At 41.9% G+C, this 20897-nt stretch overlaps 1 protein-coding gene and 1 long non-coding RNA gene across 3 annotated transcripts in view; one reads left to right on the top strand and one right to left on the bottom strand.

The window, feature by feature from the left end:
• Positions 1-20897, top strand: part of aatkb (apoptosis-associated tyrosine kinase b) — a 95356-nt gene that overhangs the window by 57409 nt on the left and 17050 nt on the right. Inside the window, exons 2-3 of one of the 2 annotated variants that reach the window (XM_038285362.1) lie at positions 3655-3788; positions 14283-14424. In XM_038285362.1, coding sequence (XP_038141290.1) covers positions 3655-3788; positions 14283-14424 — 276 coding nt within the window. Of the gene's footprint in view, positions 1-3654; positions 3789-8977; positions 9238-14282; positions 14425-20897 lie in introns of those variants that run through there. The other variant, XM_038285367.1, reaches the window with a different exon arrangement.
• Positions 1708-20600, bottom strand: LOC119783748. Its single transcript, XR_005280851.1, has 3 exons — positions 20588-20600; positions 3612-3760; positions 1708-1893 (listed from the first exon to the last, which is right to left on the bottom strand). It is a non-coding gene; the product is annotated as an uncharacterized LOC119783748 (long non-coding RNA).

Below are 20897 nucleotides of genomic sequence, written 5' to 3' on the forward strand. Positions count from 1 at the left end.
AGTACTCCAGAGTGTTGTTCAGCATGGGGGGGAGTAGAAAATGAAGGCTAATCATGTTTTGGGTGTACTATTCCTTTAAGCCCTGAAGGTCTTAGGAACAAATTCTACCTGAAATTCCATGTGAATTAAAGCAAGTCCAGCTCCCAAACTATAAATTGGAAATACAATTGTTTGTATTAGTATGACAGAAAGGCATTGAGGAATATTTTTCAGGTGGAACCACAATTTTAAATCTCACCATGTCTGATTTATAGGTGATTAAACTAATATAAAAAATATATAAAAACTGCAAAACACCATGAAAGCCCGTTTGAAACTTTGGATAAACCCTCAGACTTTATAGATCCACATCTTGACTATAAGTTAAGCAAATTCAGACTGAATAAGTTGAAGCATGTTTGTTCCACAAAGGTTTTAGTGGGACTTTTGGAACAATGCCAAAAATGCATTCTTTCGCTCATAAAGGGAATTTGCAGATTTATATATGCTGATTTCCATTATTGGAGACCTTCTGCATGAGGCAAAGCCTTTGCTTCTGAGATTTAGTCATTCTTTCATTTCAATTTACCAATAAAATCACCAAACCGAATAGAAAATAAGAATAACAAAGCAAGCTTAGCATGCCGGTTACATCAGCTGAAATAGTCACACAATGACCTCTGACCCCTCCTTGGAAAGGTCTGAGCCTCTAGTTTCCAATGATGGCGGCCATTAGGGGGCGGGGCTAAAAATGAATAGCTACTGTTGCATTACTCCCACAGTGTCACATGTTAGGTGGAATTTTAAATATCATTTAATTTGTTTACACATATATAAAACAAAAAAGTATTTGTGAAAAAAATAATTTTGAAACATGTTTTTTAAATTTTAAACCCCATTTGAAAGGCGTGTGGATGAAACACCATGTGACCCTGTTTCTATAAATAGATAAACATGAGCAGGTGTCAGTTTGGCTCTGTGCCCGGCCCGCTGGGCTTAAAAGCTAATTGCCTCTCGTTAGTCGCCCCTTTTTGTTGACTAAGGCTCTATTTCTGTGTTTTTGTGCAAAGGAATCCTCTTCATTAGGAATCTAAACCCTCAGACTGACACCTGACAAGATATGATTTCTAAATAAAAGTGACATTAATGATCTTTATGAATCATTCGTTTTTTTATGTGCTACCAGAATCAAAGGATTTTCATCTAGATTTTTAGAGTTTCAGAAAGAAAGGAATTTAAAACGATTTGTCATTATTTTTCTGTTTGGTTTTAAAAGGAATGAATGAATCTTATCAAGGTTAAGTTCTATTTAAAAACCTGGCAGGTCGGACTGATGAATGCAGGTTTAGTTTACCCTCCTAGTGTCATGATTTAACTAAAGATCAGACCCAAAATGCAGAAGACCAAACAGAGAGACCAGGGAAAAGGTTTAACAGGTTTTATTTTATTTAGGAGATTGTGAAGAATCCAGTGTTGCTCTGAAAACTGCTCAACCGGAACTGAAAGGTGAGGGGAAGACACTGCGGTTGGTTCAGGTACGGTGGGAAATTTGATTCTCGAACTTGAAGAGGTGAAATAGATTGCTGACTCACGTTTCCAGAGAAGTTGTTGACTCTTTGATTTCATTCTGTATGCTGTAGTTCCAGTGTTTGTCTGATTTGGTGGAGGGCGGACAGGGTTTACCCAGAATGCGGTTGTCTGTAGGTGAACGGAGAAGCTGACTGCCACTCAGATTTCCTGCGGTACTTGAACGGGTCGTAGTGGAGATGAATCCCTTGCTCAGTGTAAAGCTCAAACGATCTCTTGAGGAAAAGTTGATTCAAACCTCCAGTTTAAATCCTCAATTCAGTTTGAAGTTCAGTTGATCCTCCCAGGGAGAGAAGGTCCGAAAAATCCAGTTTGCAGGATGACTTCCTGCCGAGAGGCAAAGACAAAAACAAGATTAAAACTTAGGTCAACAAGAACTCAGTTTGACTCAGCAAAACTCAGCTTGGCTAGCGTACCCAAAACTAGCAAACACTGCGGCATCGAGGTAGTGGCAGTCAGCAGCTTCACAGATATTTTAGAGATACTTTTATTGAAACAGATGCAGACACCATGAGAAACTGGGACACCTTTGGTTTTTTTAGCTCTCGCTGCTCAATTCCATTCTATTCAGTTTATTTCTATAGCTCCAATTCACATCATGTCATCTCAGGTCACTTTCCAGTTCCCCAGATCATCCAGTCAGATTGATTCAAAGTTTTCTATCTAAGGAAAACCAGCTGATTGCATCGACTCATTGACTCTTCAGCAATCCCTCACACTAAGCATGCTTGTAGCAACAGTGGAGAGGAAAAACTCCCTTTGAACAGGAAGAAACCTCCAGCAGAACCAGGCTCAGTGTGAGCGGCCATCTGCTGAGGCCTCTTTTAAAGATTAAATCCTATATTCTGAGCAAACAGAGACGCTATCAGCAGCTACCCTACGGCATCCATCTTTGTTTTTGTCGCAGCTATATTTCCCGCCTTAAACCATCACACTGTAAGGTGACTGAACCACCTGTTTTGGGTCGGACTCAAACTGTAAAGTCAGGATTCAGAGCAGGTGGATTCTGGTGTGTTTTTGATCTCAGCAGCAGCAGAAATGATCGCTACATTACCTGCAGATAACGCTGGTCAACACTGATCCAGTGTTATTGGAAAACATCAAACTCTGGAGGAAAAAATCATACAGTTTACTGTTGATGCATATATGCCAGGCTAAAATGTTGATCCTCCTCCCAAAGAGCAACAAACAGGAACAAAAACTGACATTTTTTTTAAGGTAGAGGAATAAATAGGCGGGTTCAGTCCCTGCCTTTCAATATTTAGCTCCATTTTGTTTTTCTGCAGCAGGTGATTTCACAGCGTGAGTGTGTTTCTGGGTCACTGCAGCGTCGCTGTGACCCAGAAACATCCCTAAACTCCATTAAGCACCTCTCCTGAATCCTGACGTTTTATTGGGGAAAATGCTTTAAATGGCAGAAATGTTTTCATTCAGGATCCGCTCCGCTCCATAAATTAAACTGTTCTATTGGAGCCATTCTATGCCGGCTTTATGATGCAATGTTTTATTACACTTTATTGTTTTATGAGGGAAATATGCAGGACTGTAACGCCTCACGGTATTTAAATCAAACATGCAAATGTTTCAGTAGAAAAACATAAAATCCAGCGAAGATACAGAAATTGAAAAGCTAAACTCTGAAAATAAGATTACTTTGAAAATCCTGCTGCCAAAGTGACAGTTATTAATTCAATTAAGTCAAACAATTAATCATAAAGAATGAAATAATTGATTAAAATACTTTAGATTTACTACTAATGTTATAAATTTTTAATAAATACAAGCTTTTTTTTTTTTTAAACTTCATATTCATTTTGTATCCAAAGACAATATTTTATATTTGTTAAATAATTACAAAAATGTTGTTTAATAATATTTTAGATCAAATTAATTAGGATAAATTGTGTAAGATTATTAGAATTTTTTTTTGCTAAATATCTGAAATGTATTGAAAGATTTTGTGGGTGAAATTGAAGTTATTTTTTAAAATATTTACTGAAGAATGATTTTGAATGAGTGGCTGTAAAAAGCACGCAGCTCCTAACATCCTGCTGCAGCATGGAGTTAAACATGGTGCTTCTCCTGCAGATGGCGCCCCGCTGAGCGAGCTCTCCTGGTCCTCCTCCCTGGCTGTGGTGGCCATCTCCTTCTCTGGACTCTTCACCTTCGTCTTCCTCATGCTGGCCTGCCTCTGCTGCAAGAAAGGCAAGATGGGCTTCAAGGTGGGTAAAAACGCAAGAAAACTGACAGAAGAAAGAAATCTCAATGAAAATATCTGCTCAACATTCTTAAAATAAAAAGAATGAGTTTACAGTCCGGCCCAGTTTACGATAAAGCACAGAAAGAAGCTGGAGGCAGATGTAAAGCAAACAAAGAGTCACAGTAAAGGTTCATCTGCTCTGCCTCTTCCTCTGAAGCTGCACAGAAACATCCGCTGCATCCTTTCATCAGACGCTGGGAGTTTTTTATGCAGATGGGAAGCAGGAAGAAGAGCAAACAAAGCGGGATGAGTTCGTGTTTGTGGAGCAGCGGGAGCCCTGCAGCGCTGTGAGACCATCTTGTGGAGGCAATAGAGAAACCAAATAGGTCACAGCATCAGATAAAGTAGAGCAGAGTGAAAAAAAAAAAAAGCTGTGGCATCATTTTTCCTTCACATCGTGTTTAACCTGCACCATAAAACTCAGCAGGTTCTGGGAAAAAAGCAGCTAAATGTGTTTAATCTTCAATAATATTGAAATGTTTGCAATAATAACCTCTGGAACCAGCAGCTCTGTCTGCAAAGCTTCTTCTTTACAAACAACAGAGTTCAACTTGGATTTAAGGAGGAGCCTCTAACCAAGAAACATCTACAGCTTTTAGCTTAAGAATGGAAGTTATTTATTTAAAAACCAACAAAAATCTATAAAAGATTTGGTTTCCCTTTAGCTCATTAAAACCTCTGCTGAGATCCAGTAATAGTTGCTTTTAAAATAAAAGACTAATTTCTATATCCCTTAGATGTAGAGAGCTAAGTGAAGACTACACAATAGTTGACTTGGACTCATTCTATTCAGTTTATTTCTATAGCTCCAATTCACATCATTTCATCTCAGGTCACTTTCCAGTTCACCAGATCATCCAGTCAGATTGATTCAAAGTTTTCTATCTAAGGAAAACCAGCTGATTGCATCGACTCATTGACTCTTCAGCAATCCCTCACACTAAGCATGCTTGTAGCGACAGTGGAGAGGAAAAACTCCCTTTGAACAGGAAGAAACCTCCAGCAGAACCAGGCTCAGTGTGAGCGGCCATCTGCTGAGGCCCACTGGGGTTCAAGGAGACAGAAGCAGACATAGAAAAAGAAGCATAGATACAAAAGGCAACTGTCAACCAGCTCCACAGGCGGCCCCGTCCAGGAAACACACAGCCAGGCAGACGAGCTCCGAGCCAGCTCCCATGTCAGAGGATGAAGAGAGCACATCCAGTTAGTCACAGTCAGAGAAACAGGACCACACTGGAAAACAGGCCAAGCTCCAACATCTAGAAACAAAGGTGTTGATGGCAGCAGCACAGCTGATATTTCTCTCCAGGATGGAGTCACAGCCAAACAGGAACAGACCAGATGAAGCTACTATGAGAAAAAGCAGAGAGAGCAGAACGTTAGAGATTGAACTAACAGATTGAATGAAGCAGAATGATGAAAAAGGGGTCCCTATGTCCTCCAGCAGTCTAAGCCTATAGCAGCAGAACTATAGAGATAGCTCAGGATAACCTGAGCCACTCTAACTAGAAGCTTTATCAAAAAGGAAAGTTTTAAGCCTAGCCTTAAAAGTAGACAGGGTGTCTGCCTCACGGACTAAAACTGGTAGTTGGTTCCACAGGAGAGGAGCCTGAGAACTATTGCACTTGTTCTACAGAGATGTACTGACCTATAAATAAGTAAAAAATTAGACAGGCTACACAGTAGTTAATTGTACAGTGAAAGAGAAGAATATTGCACGAGTGACAATAGGTAATGTTTAGCATCAGGTGTCCATGGAGGGGGCTGCTGACCCTTGTCCCTCTTCCTATCACCTCCTCCTTCCCCAAGTGAGGAGTTGTACAACTTGATGTCTTGAAGAACAAAGGAGTTCAGCAGTCTGTTGGTCCTGCATTTAGGGAGCAGCAATCTCCCACTGGGGACTGTCTCTGCCACCGTCCCCAGAAGGTCCAGCTTCTAGCCAATCACAGAGCCGGTGTTCTGTCAGATGAGCATACCTGGTCAGACCAGCATAGTCAATACCAGTTTATCCCTTTAGTTTTGTACAAAATAAAATGAACTTTAAACAGCTTTAACTGGCATTTATAGCTTTAGTCATGTGCAAAAAACTGTTTAATTACTTAGTTTTTGGTGTGTATTGCGATCTGACATTTATTTGATTGTTTTTGTACATAACTAAAGGAATATATGCCCGTCATGGCTGTTTAAAGTCCATCTTTTGTACAAAACTAAAGAGATAAATGCAAATCTGATGTCTTGAGCATGCGTGTTGACTATAGGTATTCTGGTCTAGAACACCGCCTCGCCTCAGAGACACACAGAAGATACGTTCTCTGAAATGATTTTTACTCCAGGAGATGCTGAGATGAAGGATTGTTTTAATAATCAGGCGGCTCTGGGTGCATTGTCATATTTTCTTTATATTTTGGTTTTTGGTTCTCTGGTGCGTCTGACTGAAAGCTCTGCTACCAGAGCAGGACATTCATTTAATCCTGTCTGTTTTTTTTATGAATCAATATCTGTTCACTTTACTTTTTGTGTGCTGCAGTGTTTTCGCTATCATGCTATCACTATCATATCAAGAAAGAAAGAAAAACAACTTAAATGTTTTACTGGAAAACCAACTTTTATTTGCAGTGATTAACTGGTATGTTTAGGCAGGACTGCATCAGGCATCTCCAGGCAAACCTTATTAATGAGGTTTAAAACTAAAGCGATGCTCAGACTGTTTCCAGGAGCTGTTGCTGCCACTGCAGTGGTCTGAACCCTGGCAGGGTGTGGGAACAGAGGAGGGGTGAGAGGGCGTGAGGACGGGCTTTCTCATGAGCTCTCAGCACATCCGGCCTCCGGGCCGTGTCTCCCTCTGACAGAGAAGGAAAACACTTCAAGGGAGACGGTAGAACAGGCTCTGCTTGTTAAAGGAATAGTACACCCAAAACATGATTAGCCTTCATTGTCTACTCACCCCCATGCTGAACAACACTCCGGAGTACTTTTTTGATATCTCAAATGCATCTGGAGATCTGGGAGGCTTCTTGCTGTCTGCTGACATTCAAATAATGGGGGTCTATGGCGCCCGAGGCAGAAAGGTCCATAAAAGTCCACAAAAAACGTGTCAATATTCCTCCATACTGCTCGTCCAATGTATTCCAAGTGTCCTGAGTGGGTAGCGTCCATAATTTACTCGAAACGAAGTCATTTAGAATGTTTTTAGAGCATAAACAGTAGTGTATAGGATTTCCTAAAAGCGCGTTCAGGAGTCTATGGAAACCGCGGCAGACCAAACCAGATGAAAGTGCGCATTCAGCTCGGCAAAGAACTCATGCTCTTCCTCAACACTGAAGTCCTCAGACATTTTTCTTTCATTGTTTCTTTCTTTGCACAGGTAAACAGCACATTTCTTCTTCTACGCTTGCATTATCGGCAGAGCAGACGCTGAATGCGCACTTTCATCTGGTTTGGTCTGCTGGCTTCCGTAGCGTCCTGAACGCGCTTTCAGGAAATCCTATACACTACTGTTTATGCTCTAAAAACATTCTAAATGACTTCGTTTCGAGTAAATTCTGGACGCTACCCACTCAGGACACTTGGAATACATTGGACGAGCAGTATGGAGGAATATTGACACGTTTTTTGTGGACTTTTATGGACCTTTCTGCCTCGGGCGCCATAGACCTCCATTATTTGAATGTCAGCAGACAGCAAGAAGCCTCCCAGATCTCCAGATGCATTTGAGATATCAAAAAAGTACTCCAGAGTGTTGTTCAGCATGGGGGTGAGTAGACAATGAAGGCTGATCATGTTTTGGGTGTACTATTCCTTTAAGGAGGCAGGGGGGATTTACCATTAGGCAGGTGCCTAGGGCTCCAAGTTCCTGGGGGCCCCATAAAACTGTGTTAACATGTATAGTTAATACAGCTAATCCTTATTTCTGCACATTAATTATGTTTTTGATAAAAATCCTTTGGCTAAAATGCCATCAGAACGCTGATAATATTAAGTGTGTCTCAGCCCCCCCCCTTCAGTGTCCACCATCTTGGATCAGTCCATTTGCTGCACATGTTCAGAAAGGTCCAAACAGACAGCAGCAAACCATTTGAAAACAAACCATGCAAAGAGCAGTGTTGCCAACTTAGCGCTTTAGTCGCTATATTTAGCCACTTTTCAGACCCCTCTAGCACTTTGATTTCTAAAAAGCTCCTAGCGCCAAATCTAGAGACTTTTTTCTGCTACTGGAGACTTTGGAGACAACATCTAAAAGCAGCGAACTCTGCTCTCCAGAGCGAGTAGATTGGTAACCCCGCCTCCTGCTCTCCTCTATCTTGTCTGCTGTCATGATTCATGCAGCTATTATTTCATCCAAATGAAAAATGGAGAACAGATAAGCAGATCATGGCTTGTCTACAGTGAAAAGAAGGACTGGGTTATTTACTTTGGCCTTTTTGGAAACACAGGAAGGAGCAATCAGCTAAGTGAGCTTAGTGCTTGGAAAAAATCTTTCATTCCTTTAGAGACAGCATGAAAAGTCAGCTGAGTACAAAACATAGAGAGGAAAACAAGAAGAAAAGGGACAAGAAGAGAGGGACACAACCTAGAACAGATAATGGATGTCTATTCTATTAACATTTCTATATCTGGAGAATGGGGCTGTTTGATGTGTTGTCTTCTCCATTCAGAGGGGCCCCTGCCTGTCTTTGCCTAGGGCCCCACATTTCCTAAATCCGCCCCTGTAAGAAGGACAGCTCCTGTGGAGCAGATTCTGTTCATTCAACAGAAATAGATCATATAGATCTGAAATGAAGCCTTTTTTCCGGTTTATGTCCTCCAATCACCGCTTGCTCTAGGAGCGTTAATCACATGTTAAATGCGTATAAATCCTGCTGTAGCTGGAAATGTTTGATCTAGAAGGTGTTCATCTGTAGATCATAGATCTGCATGGACTAGATGTTGGAGTCAGATTCTGGTTTGGAGAATCTGACCTCTGCTTCATCCAGGGGTGGGTGTCTTGCAGATGTTCTTCAGTTTTGAGGACAGACAGGAAGTGGACCAGTGATGTCACTTGTGCAGAATGTGAACCCCTCCTCCTCTTCCTCACCCTCCTCCTCCTCTTCCTCACCCTCCTCCTCCTCCTTTTCCCAGTTGTATGTTTTCTCACATTTCTGGGAGGCCTCTGGATTCTGCTCTCCTCCACCAGATGACCAGAGGTCTGCGCTCCTCCCTCTTCCTTTCCCCCCTTCATCCCTCCATCCTGGCAGTCTTAGGGACAGTCTGTGGTCAGCTGCAGCTCCTCTTCCTCCTGATGAAGCCATCATCCTCCCGCTGCCCTCCACTCTCCGCTCACAGTGTCTGTGTTTGTTTGTTGGTTTGTGGGAAAAAGAGAAAAAGGCTGAGATGAAGAATGTTGGGCTGTTTATTGTCTTCTTTTGCGGAAGGTAAGCTCCTACAAAAAGCTTTATCTGAGATTTTCTGCAACAAATCTTAGAGATTTTAGGAATTAAATAAGATTTGTTAAGCATTGAATGTTTAAAATGTTCCTTCCAGGTTTAATGGAAATGTTATAATCAATAATTTCTTGTGTTTTGGGGGGGGGAAGAACATTAAAAAACATTTTATAACTAGGAAATTACAAATTTTGAAGCTTTTTAGGAACAGAAAGAGTCTGAGAGGAATGAGTGTTTAAATGTGACAGAGAGTCGCTGCAGAGACTGAAACCACATGTTGAACATAAGAGGGGGCGAACAGGGCCGTGTGAAGGTTTGGAGTGGAGGCAGGAGGCGGGATCTGCAGCGCTGTGTGTGTGTGTGTTTGTGAGCTCACATTCCTGGGGGACAGGAGGAATGGGGAGATGAAGGTGTTTATGTGAGCATGTGTTTGTGTGGGTGTTACAGAGAGGGTCACATTTTTCCAGTGAAGGGACCCCGCAGCCCTCCAGATCCCATCTGAGGGACTTTTATTCTGACATCCGGCCTGAGGATGAAGCCAACTCCCTCCTCCTCATCCTCAGCTGTGCTGCTGTTCACCACAGACAAAAGGAATCTTTCACAGGATGTTTTCCTCATGAAGCTTGATGGGAGTTTTATTTCTAATCCTGCAGATCAGCTTCACTTCCTTATGAATGATGAAAAATAACCACAGAGTGAGAACTGGATGTAAAAATACCAGATTCTGCTACCAGCAGATGTTTACAGCATCCGTCCCTCCATCCAGCTGTGGGGAGAGATGGTGCTCATGGAGCAAAGAGCTTCCAGGCCACAGTGGCGTTTAGAGGCATCCGCTCTCCTGCAGGTTTTACAGGTTTCTCTGCTGATGCGTGTCAGAGCTACGGAACAGCGGCGTGCTTCTAAGGCACCGCCCTGGTTTACATCAATCCTGATTCATACAGAAGACAGCAAATAAAAAGTTGGTTACCTTTGCTGCGGTTTTCAGCAATAAGTTGGGGAGGGGCAGCACTGTATTAATAAAGTATCACTCCACAGGATCAGGATGAAGGAGACCTTTGGCAGCAGAGACTCAGGAGGGAAATAAAGCGCAGCCAGAACCGCCTCACTCTGCAGGAATAAAGCGCCTAATAGATTCTTATTTATTTTAGTTCTATTTATTTATGTCTTTACTTAGAGAGAGTTTGGTTTTGCAAAACACTTTAAAGTTCAGCTCCCCTCTGCGGTCTGATTTCTGGATGTTTCCTTACGGTTTATGAGGATCAGTGCCTCCAGTCTGGTGTGTGAGTTAGATGTAATCCTCAGAGCTAATAATCCCTGGATTTAATGGACTGGCTCTGTTTACACTGGGACTCAACCACAGACTCACTGGGAAGCTGAACTGGGCCGGCACAGATTGCTGGAGTTTATCTCAGCTCTGCTGGACTTCTGGGCCAGAAAACCAAAAACTGTTTAAAGTCTTCAGAAATCTGATGCTGCATCATCTGAAAGTGAAACTCTCTCTCTCTGTTTATTTAATTACTAATTTTTCAGCTATTAATAAAGAACAAATAATTTAATCTATCGATTTACCGTCATCCTTTACATTTTCAGCTTTGAAATATTTGAACAAATAAAAAACTTTTGCTGAATCACAGATTTCACAGCAGATTGAATTAGTATTTCTGTATGTTTTCCTGTTCTGATGTCCTTTTTGCTTTGATTGTTTGGAAAGATGGATGATTAAAACCTGATGAGAGTGAATGTTATGATCACAATTAGAGATGAAGAGGTAGACTTTAGTGAAAATTGATTTTGTTTTCTGCATATGTGTTAAAACTATGGAAGCTTGTTTCTGCCACTTTCATTAAAGGTATTATGGAGGATTTTTTAAAAGACCCGCCCTCTCCATTTAAAAAATGTGCGTCCAAGAGTTCTTTAAAATGTGCTGTTCTCATATCTACTATGAGAACTGTAGTGTGTCCACATACAGCGGGGACTTTATAGTGAACTCAGTTAACTGACCGTTCAGACAGATGATCACTGCTTTTCTGAGTGGATCATCTCAATCAGTCGTCCTCCTAACTGTCAATCATTCTGGTGATACGTGCTCGTCCTGTTAGCTAGCTTTTTCTGCGCACTTTCAGGCTTTCAGACAGTCATTGAAGCTCACCTTTCTTACAGCGGTTCTTTAAAAATGGCCGAGAGTCGGAAGAGAAAATGTGTCTACGAAGTTTATGAGAAGAAAAGAAAGGCCTCAGAAGAGGCAGATATATCCCAGAATGCTTTGCATGGAGAGCTCTCCATGCAAAGCATTATGCGGTTTGCTATCATAGCGGGTCGCTGTCACTACTCTACAGCGGCTAATAACAAAGATGGCGCAGAAACCGCCTAACCCTAACAGAGCAAAAAGCAGTGATCATCTGTCTGAACTGTCAGTTAACCGAGTTCACTATAAAGTTCACTATATAGTTCCTGCTAATGCTAACGCTAGTTTCATCGGCTGAAGCCGCCATGTTCTTTAGACTGAACTGTCGCGCTTCTCGTTGCGTCACACCTCAACCCGCCTCAAAGCCAACGCTGATTGGACGTTCGTTTGGTGAACGGCTCCAAATTTTCTTTAACGGAGAGTCTCCAGACTGATCTGCGAGTGAAACCTTGAAAGCTCGTGAGATCAGGATGGTCTCACGAGGCTACTGGTTCACGCTCTCGCACGCATTTAATAGGCGTTCCCACTCAGGAGCCGATACAGGGTTGTGCATGTGCATTTTTTTTTTAAGTGAAGAGGGCGAGTCTTTAAAAAAATTGGCGAAAATCCTCCACAATACTTTTAAGGTAACATCAGCAGCGCTGCTGATTCTGAATATAGCGGGGCAGATTAGATTGACATAGCAACACGCACAGGCTGAAATCTGATTGGACAAAAAATATAACAGCTACATAAATATAACGGAAGCAGTGCAGCCAAGAGAAACACTATGAAATTAGGAGAACAAATTGTTTGGAATAAATTAATACAGCTGGAAAGAAGAAAGAGAAAGTTTATGTTGTGAATGTAGGTTAGTGTTTCTGATTGAGTTTAGGCCAGCAGGGAAGGCCTTGAAGACGCTGACCGCCACCACTGACTTTAAGGGAACTTTCCTTCTGAATCCCAAAGTGCAGATTTCTGCAGATTTAATTATCACTACAATAATATTGTCCTGATTTTTTTTTTCTTACATGAAAGAAACATTGTGACTCGTAATATGGGGAAAATGAAGATTTCTGAAATATAAAGTGATCCTAACCTCATTATGGGATGGACACACAGAATAAAGACAGTGGTTCAATTGGGACTAAAGCCTTCAGGAAAAGAACTACAAAAACCAAAGTGTAGATAAGGCCTGTTATGCTTGTTATGCTGCTATAGGCTTAGACTGCTGGAGGACATAGGGACCCCTTTTTCATCATTCTGCTTCATTCTATCTCTATTCTCCCACTCTGCAGAATCTGTTAGTTCAATCTCTAACGTTCGTAGAGTGCTGAGCTCTGCAGGTTTCACCAAGAGAATCACATCTTTGTCACACCTATCAGGTAAAAACGAAGCAACCAGAGTTTAGCTGAAGCTGGTCACCTTTAAAACTCTTCTCATCCAAACCAAAAAGACATGCAGCCCTAAACAACAAAGATCTGTTGCATCTTGTAAAAACCTAAGACATACTTCTGTGTCAGGCTGTAATGCAAATTATTTGGTTTCCTCCAAGATAAAAAACCCCCAAAAGCTTAAATTTAAATCTTCATTTAATAAATCTTGACAAATGAAATGATCCTGCTGCTTATAGTCTCGCCTATTTTCAGACCAACAATTCAGTGTCTCTTTAGTTTAGAAAATCAGTCAGAACTTTTAAAAGGTGGATACTGATCCAATATTATACAGAAATTGGTCCAATATCAGTAAAAAAAAAGAATAATTATCTAAACTTCCCAATATTAGTCCTGCTGATAGAAAAACTCCAGTTTAAAGTTTCTGTAACCTGTTGGTTCTATTATGATGAATCTAAGTTGATCTTATTCAGTATAGATCCTGCAGCTGTTTATTATTGTTCTCTGTTTGAGTAAAATCCCTTAATCGAGAATTTTCTATCAGTACACACTACAAAATTAGTAGAAAAGTCGCTATGATTCCTGCTGATGTTGTACCGGGTCAGCATCAGACATCACTGAAGATGCAATATTGTCCAGTAACTTTAAAAAAATCTGCCTGGAAACCCCTACCAATGAAATGGGTCTAAGGTACTGGTACTCTATAGTTCTGCTGCTATAGGCTTAGACTGCTGGAGGACATAGGGACCCCTTTTTCATCATTCTGCTTCATTCTATCTCTATTCTCCCACTCTGCAGAATCTGTTAGTTCAATCTCTAACGTTCTGCTCTCTCTGCTTTTTCTCATAGTAGCTTCATCTGGTCTGTTCCTGTTTGGCTGTGACTCCATCCTGGAGAGAAATATCAGCTGTGCTGCTGCCATCAACACCTTTGTTTCTAGATGTTGGAGCTTGGCCTGTTTTCCAGTGTAGTCCTGTTTCTCTGACTGTGACTAACTGGATGTGCTCTCTTCATCCTCTGACATGGGAGCTGGCTCGGAGCTCGTCTGCCTGGCTGTGTGTTTCCTGGGCGGGGCCGCCTGTGGAGCTGGTTGACAGTTGCCTTTTGTATCTATGCTTCTTTTTCTATGTCTGCTTCTGTCTCCTTGAACCCCAGTGGGCCTCAGCAGATGGCCGCTCACACTGAGCCTGGTTCTGCTGGAGGTTTCTTCCTGTTCAAAGGGAGTTTTTCCTCTCCACTGTCGCTACAAGCATGCTTAGTGTGAGGGATTGCTGAAGAGTCAATGAGTCGATGCAATCAGCTGGTTTTCCTTAGATAGAAAACTTTGAATCAATCTGACTGGATGATCTGGTGAACTGGAAAGTGACCTGAGATGACGTGATGTGAATTGGCGCTATAGAAATAAACTGAATAGAATTTAAACTGAATTGACTCGACCATCCGATGCATTAAAGTGCTGCTGGATCTTTGTCTCTCAGGAGTTCCAGAATTCGGACTGTGACGAGTACCATGCAGATTTATCCACCTTGGCGTCGCCAGCCTCCCAGGGAATGCCTGACGTCTACATCCTGCCGCTCACCGAGGTTTCCCTGCCGACCACCAAGCAGCCGGCGCGATCCGGTGAGTCCCAGTTCAGTTTCCCAGCATGGCTCCCTGTCCTTCAGGACCAACAGCTTCCACTGGATGATCAACAGCAACAACATGAAGGACTTTCCTCAAAATCCTCATCTGAATGTTTTGGCTTAAAATCTATCAAATTGCATCGAAGATGATTTATTAGTTAAATAAGACGAATGAGTCGCTAAAGAAATGTTCAATCATGAGGCCATAAAAACATCCTGATTTATATCTCCCATCTCGCCGTGATGCAAACCTTCCAGCAGTTTAGCAGAGGAGCCAGATCGTTACACATTTCGAGGGCGTGAGAGTCAGAGGGGTCCAAAGGGGAGCTGTGTTTCCCTGGGGTGAGCTCCACCCCAATGCTGCTCAGCTGGGCCTCCATCTATCCCATAATTCATCGCTGCAGGCAACAGCAGAGAGGACTCTATAGCTTTCTCCCACAAACATCTGCCTGTTGCATAATGAGGTCCAGGCAGCCGGCCATCGCTGCCGTTAGCTGGAATGTGCGGCATGTGAGAGCGCAGAATCCCAGTGAGAATGGCCCTCTGCCCGTCCTAAACCCCAAACTTAACCGCTCCGAGTCATGCAGGTGAAAACAACCAGAACGAATAGATTCTTCTGGTTTTCTGGCTGATTGGTGCTGATCTGCAGAGATCCTTCCAGTTAGAGCTGTTACTCCTCGTGCTGAAGTTTCAGTAGAAAAGCGAAAAGCAAATCTTTCTGCACATGTTCTCCAGGATGAGAAAATATTTTCTAAAGCGAGCGGACTGTTGAACACATGTTTTGTCCTCGGCCAATGATAGAAACCATATGTTAAAGCAGCAGCGGAGGCAGTCGGGGATTTATTACTGCTCCTTCGGGACAGCCTCACCCTCTGACATCATGTGATGATGTTTTCCTTCATGGAGTAAGAAGATCAGATGCGTGGAGGTGCAGTTTGAAGCTGTTTGGGTCTTCTGCAACATTTGATATCGAGTTTGTATAAAACTCAAAATCAAAAATAAAAAACTTAAGAATTAAAGGTGCTCATAGCAAAAGGTGAATTTAACTCACCTGATGGATTCTGGCTTATGCCGTCCAAAAAGATCCAAAAAGATCCAGAAAGGGTCAAGATTGCTTGTTTTATTCTCAGTTCAGACAAAACAGCTTAACAGGTTTCACAGGATTCTGCTACAGCTCTCACTCTGATTCCTGCACCTGTTCTTTCACTGGCTGATTGGCTGAGACTGGTAAAAAAAAACTATGACCACCCGCGTGCATAATGAGCTAACTAAAACCTATTTATACTGTGAAACACCCACATCACAAGCTAAAATTAATTAACTAATTAAGTGAATCACTAAACAAATCCTATTCTGAATAACAAATCAAACCAAATAATCTAAATTCTATTCCATTTTTTAACTGAAAATGGAGAAATAGGTCCTATAGACTAGCCTGGGTGTCATTCCGAACTTAGTCCCGCCCACAACGTTTGAGGTCGGGAAGTTCGGTCTGGCATTGCTCAACAGTAGCGCGAGTATGATCGCCCACTCTCTGGCGATCCAATCATTTGTCAGGGCGGGCTTTATACGATGATGGACAGATGATCAACAGTAACGTAATCAACCACGTGACCAAAGCGCGCTTGGGTGACAACAACAATGGCTGCCGCTGCAGAGTTGAGGTGAGCAGATTCTGCTATTAGGTCTGTTCTAGAAGATATCGACAGCAAATTAATTTTAAAAGAGGAACAGAGAAACGCGATCAAGGCTCATCTTCTTATTCTAGGCGTGCAACTGCACGCTTTGATTTTTGTTGACAACAACTATGCCTCGCTTAACATACGTCACGCACTCCGTTGCTCTTATTGGTTGTAGGTCTATCCAATTGAGTGCAGAGGCATTTTTTTTCCTGGTTCGTTCGAAACACGCCCCATAATCACAGCTCTATGGAGCAGCATCAGACTCATTCTGACTAGAATTGAGTAGGACTACGTCAGGCTACCTGTAGACAGGATTACAAATATTTAACCTTTCAGCAGCCAGAGGAGGACCAGCATGAGACAGATGTGATCTCTACCTGTTTCATGGAAGAAAATGTTGTAATTTCACAGACAGAAGGATTTTAAAGACCAGGAGTTCCTGCATGTCATGATGTTTTTAAGAGATCTGACCCACATGCAGGAAACACCTCAGAGAACTAGAGGAGAAGTTTAACAGGTTTATTGAAATAATCAATAAGGTTGATCCAGGGTAACTCAGATAGCTGGTGAACAGGAACTGGAAGGGAGAAGGGAAGATCAGAGGTTAGTTCAGGGTCCGTGGGAACTTTGAACAACCTTTTGCAAAAATCAGAGATGAACGGGACTCACGTTAGCAGAAAAGGGTTATTTTCCCAGAATCCAGTCGGTGTGGGTTTATCCAGAGATTGGCGGCTCGTTGGAGGGCGGGCAGGTTTTTGGTTTGGTTGGTTCCTTGGAGAGCAATGGAGCGGACTGCCGCTTAGATTTCCAGGAGAACTTGAATGGGTCGTGTGGAGATTAATCCCCTGCTCAGTGTGAAGCTGAAAATAATCCTTCCAGGGGGAGAAGGCCAAAAAAAATCCAGTTTGCAGGATGACTTCCTGCCGAAGAGACAGACTCAGTTTGACTCAGCTAAACTCAGCTTCCAGGTTTTATCCAGCAGCCCAACAAAGCCTGGTTTTAGTTTAGAAAACATGCAAATAGAAACGGATGAACGGGTCCCCCCCTTTGGAATGGGGGTCGTTTGGCTTCTTTGTTAGCCTGCAATGCCCCATACCTGTCTATGTCTCTGAAAGGGGGGTCGTTAGAGGGAATAGTTGGCCTGGCTGAATAGGTGAGGTCTTCTGTTCTCCTGTAAAGGGGTTTTAGCTGCGATCATAGCGGTAAGGAATCAACTCTATCGCTGCATTGAAGGTTTCTGAAATCTGAAACCTGAGTCCCCCCCCCCCCCTCTGTTTAAAGTTTTTTTTTAAAAACTTTTTTGGAACAAATATGACCGAGATGACTGAGAATCTGCCACCACCATGTGTCCTCTGAACAGTGTTTATGTTTGCTGGTGGCAAAGCTTGGTTTAAACCAGGCTTTTCTTCTTTAAAAGGTTTAGACTAGCGGCGAGCAGAGCTGATAGTCCTCCAGTGGACATTATTCTTCCACCTGAGCTGTGCATCCTTCAGGTTTATCGTGGATGCCTCCTCCTGCTTTACTTTGGTAATGTGACGGCATTGGAACCAAAGCAGAGCCGGAACGTCTCTTTTCAGACACACTGGCGCTCCGATTTTCATCTGGCCTCGAAGTAGAAGTGTTTTCCTGCTCAGTCAGTGTTCCCTGATAGGTGGAGGTCTTAATGAGCCATCAGTGCAGCAGGAGTTTGGCTCAGACAGGCCGGCCTTAAAGGACCCGCCCTGAAGCAGCTGCTGAGTGCTGCAGGGAAACTCAGAGGAGACATGAGAGCAGAAAACTACAAAAACAATTCATGCTTTTTAAAAACCTTTCCATTGATTAGTTTCTAAGTCAGGCTGAGCTTTTAGTTTAAATGATAACTCAAGGACAGGAGCGCCAGGATGTGCTGGAGCTGAATGGGAATGATGGGAATCCCATCTGGCTCTGAGTGCTTTAAAAACATCTCCGCTGCTGCAGCTATCATGTGACAGAGAGGTTCTTTTAAGGAGATGTTCGGATCGTTCTGGAGTCAGAGTTCGTTCACATGCTTTCTATCCATGAAGAGAACTTTCCTCCTTTGGGTTTTGGGCGGATCCGTGTTTTTCCTCAGGTTTCTCTGCAGCCTGTGGCTGAAAAAACGAGACGATCGCCTGTTATTGTTAACGAAACGCTGCAGACACCGCGTTGAACATCAGATGTGAAGTCTGCATGTTAACGCGTTCATGCAAAAGGCGAGTCTCTAAAGACTCTTTCTCAATGAAAATGGCAGGTTAACGAGGGTTTTCCAAAGATGGATCGACCCGCTAACAATCGGCATTTAGCTCCCTTCCCACTCGCAAATAAAGTCGACCGAACCCCTCGCTGGCAGCTGCGTGTCTGCTGACACCATCACGCTGAGTTAGCTTTGATAACGTCAGCAGTGTGACAGAAATCAGGGAAGTAAACAATGGAGAGCAACATGGAAGGAAGCCAGGGCGTAGTCGGTGTGTTTTATTGTTTCTCTCTATTATCTGAATCCCTCTCACCAGAACTGCTCCATGTTTATCCAATGGAAGCAAATTAGTTTCTGCTTGTTGGATCAGAAGAAACCGGCGCGGTGTGTTGACGTCCGTACGTTGCGTTCAATAATATCACGTAATTTAGCAGGTCAACCCGGCTCTGGTGTTCCCACGCGGGTCGCTTGCTGAGTCATTTGACCCGGGCAGACACGCGTCAGTGAGCTGCTCCCACTGCCACTGGAAGTCCATCGTTCCTGAGTTTAAACAGGTTTTTCCCTCAGTGGGAAAGGCTTATATGAAGCAGAATCAGTAATAATATTACAAATTTATCTGTACTTTAAACTGACTGAACAATCCAAACTGAACTGAAACATAGCAGCAAAATATTGATCATAATTATCATTGTTGGATCAGAGTATAACTTCATCAGAATGAGACGTCAGAAGTTCTGACTTTCTTATCAAAAGAAAATCAAAAATATATAAAAAGATGCAATAAATCAAAGTTCATTCCTTACATGATTAAGAATATCAATAAAAAATGTATATAAAGACTTAGAAAAACCTTATTGTCATGTTGCATACACAGAGTTTATACAAAATCAAATAAAACGTTTAGTACAGCTCTCATGGCGTTTCCATTTTTTAAAGTGCAGCAGTGATCAAATGTAAACATTGTGGGATAAAAATAATGGTGCAAAAAACGCAATGATTTGGTCCGTTTGATGCAGAGACTGACATGATTCACAGTTTCTTCAACATTTAGCTTTTTTTTTTCGGTAAAAACATCTATTGACAGAAAATAATTTGATTCTCCTCCTGTTGCCAGAGAGAACATAAAATACTGACTTGGTCTATTTTTCTTCGATGTTTTGATGATTTACTGTGAACCTGATTGATATTTTTTATATTTATTTTATGTAAAACACTTTTGTTTTGTTGCTGAAATGTGCTATAAAATAAAGTTTTATTTACTTTATAAATTCAAATGTCAGACAGGATGATACAGACTGAAGCGAACAGAAGACCTGCAGGATCAGCTGAAAACTTTCAGGATTTATTAAAGCATTAAAGCTGCAAATAGAACCTGAAGGATCATCAACATTTAGCAGAACATTCTCTGTTCTGCTACAGCTGCATGGGCGGTTCTAGACAGGAGCCAACGGGGGCGGGGGCCCCTGTAGATCAGGTCCTGGGCCCTGTTATGGCCCCTGTACTGAAGACATAATATTAAAAGATATTCTAATGACGAACAGATATGGCTACTGATAGGCCTTTTGGATTTATTTCTATATTCTATATTTCTATATTTTTCTTTAAAAAGAATCTGTTTTACTAATTATTTAAAAATAATAGGGTGATAGCTTCAGTGATAGCTGCTTTTTTTCCAAACAAATTAATAAAAATACTAATTTTTACAGCTGAATTTATCAGTTTTTCTTGAGTTCTAATTCAGATTTTATAGAAAACTGTCATTTTAACTTAAATTATCAATGTATATTGACCTAATACTCCAAATAACAGCTTTATTTGATCTTATAGATATTTATATAGATACAATTTTTTTTTGTTGCTTTTTTGCTATGCTAATGGTTTTTTATTTTTATTTTAACGATAATCCAGATGAACATTTTCAAGCCAAAAATAAATATTTTCATATAATTAGACATATAATTTTAATTGAACCTAATTGAATAGAAATGCAACTTCGTGCAGCTCTCTTAATGTATATGAATCCCTTGCCCTGTTGTTTTATTTCATGCTTTTCTGTTCCCCCGTGAAACATGGCAGCTGTTACTGCATGTTGGTATCGATGTGTAAAGAAGGAGCTTTTTGGAGAAAATCAGTTGTAAAAAGTATAAATATTGGTTCCAATGTAGGGAAGAAAAGTTTAAAGGCCTCAGAAAAAAAAAATCTACAGCGGTACAGTAAGTATTTATAGTTATTTGAAAGCTCTGATAAGAATAAAGCAAACAGGAAGTGTTAGGACTGATGATGCCAACCTGACGGAGAAGCACAGACGATGAAACCTCAGGTTAGGAGCAGATCCAGTCTGGAACAGAAGGCATCATGTTCTGTTAGATTCATGGTTATCGGAGGCAAACATGCTGGTGTAGGTGGAACCGTCCTCCTGGCACTGATCGTTCCTTTGTCATGGGAGATAATGGTTTCAGTGTGTGCTCTCCAACTGGTCCTAACTGGTACCACGCCGTCCCACGCAGCCGGACAATGGGCAGCATTCTGCAGCTGGGCCGGGCCTGAATGGGTGTCAGGAATGACCAGTCTGGAGAGGAGAAGGTGGGGGGGGGGGGT

This window comes from Cyprinodon tularosa, unplaced genomic scaffold, assembly GCF_016077235.1.
Source record: "Cyprinodon tularosa strain WSP-4 unplaced genomic scaffold, ASM1607723v1 ctg1052, whole genome shotgun sequence".
Classification (NCBI taxonomy): domain Eukaryota; kingdom Metazoa; phylum Chordata; class Actinopteri; order Cyprinodontiformes; family Cyprinodontidae; genus Cyprinodon; species Cyprinodon tularosa.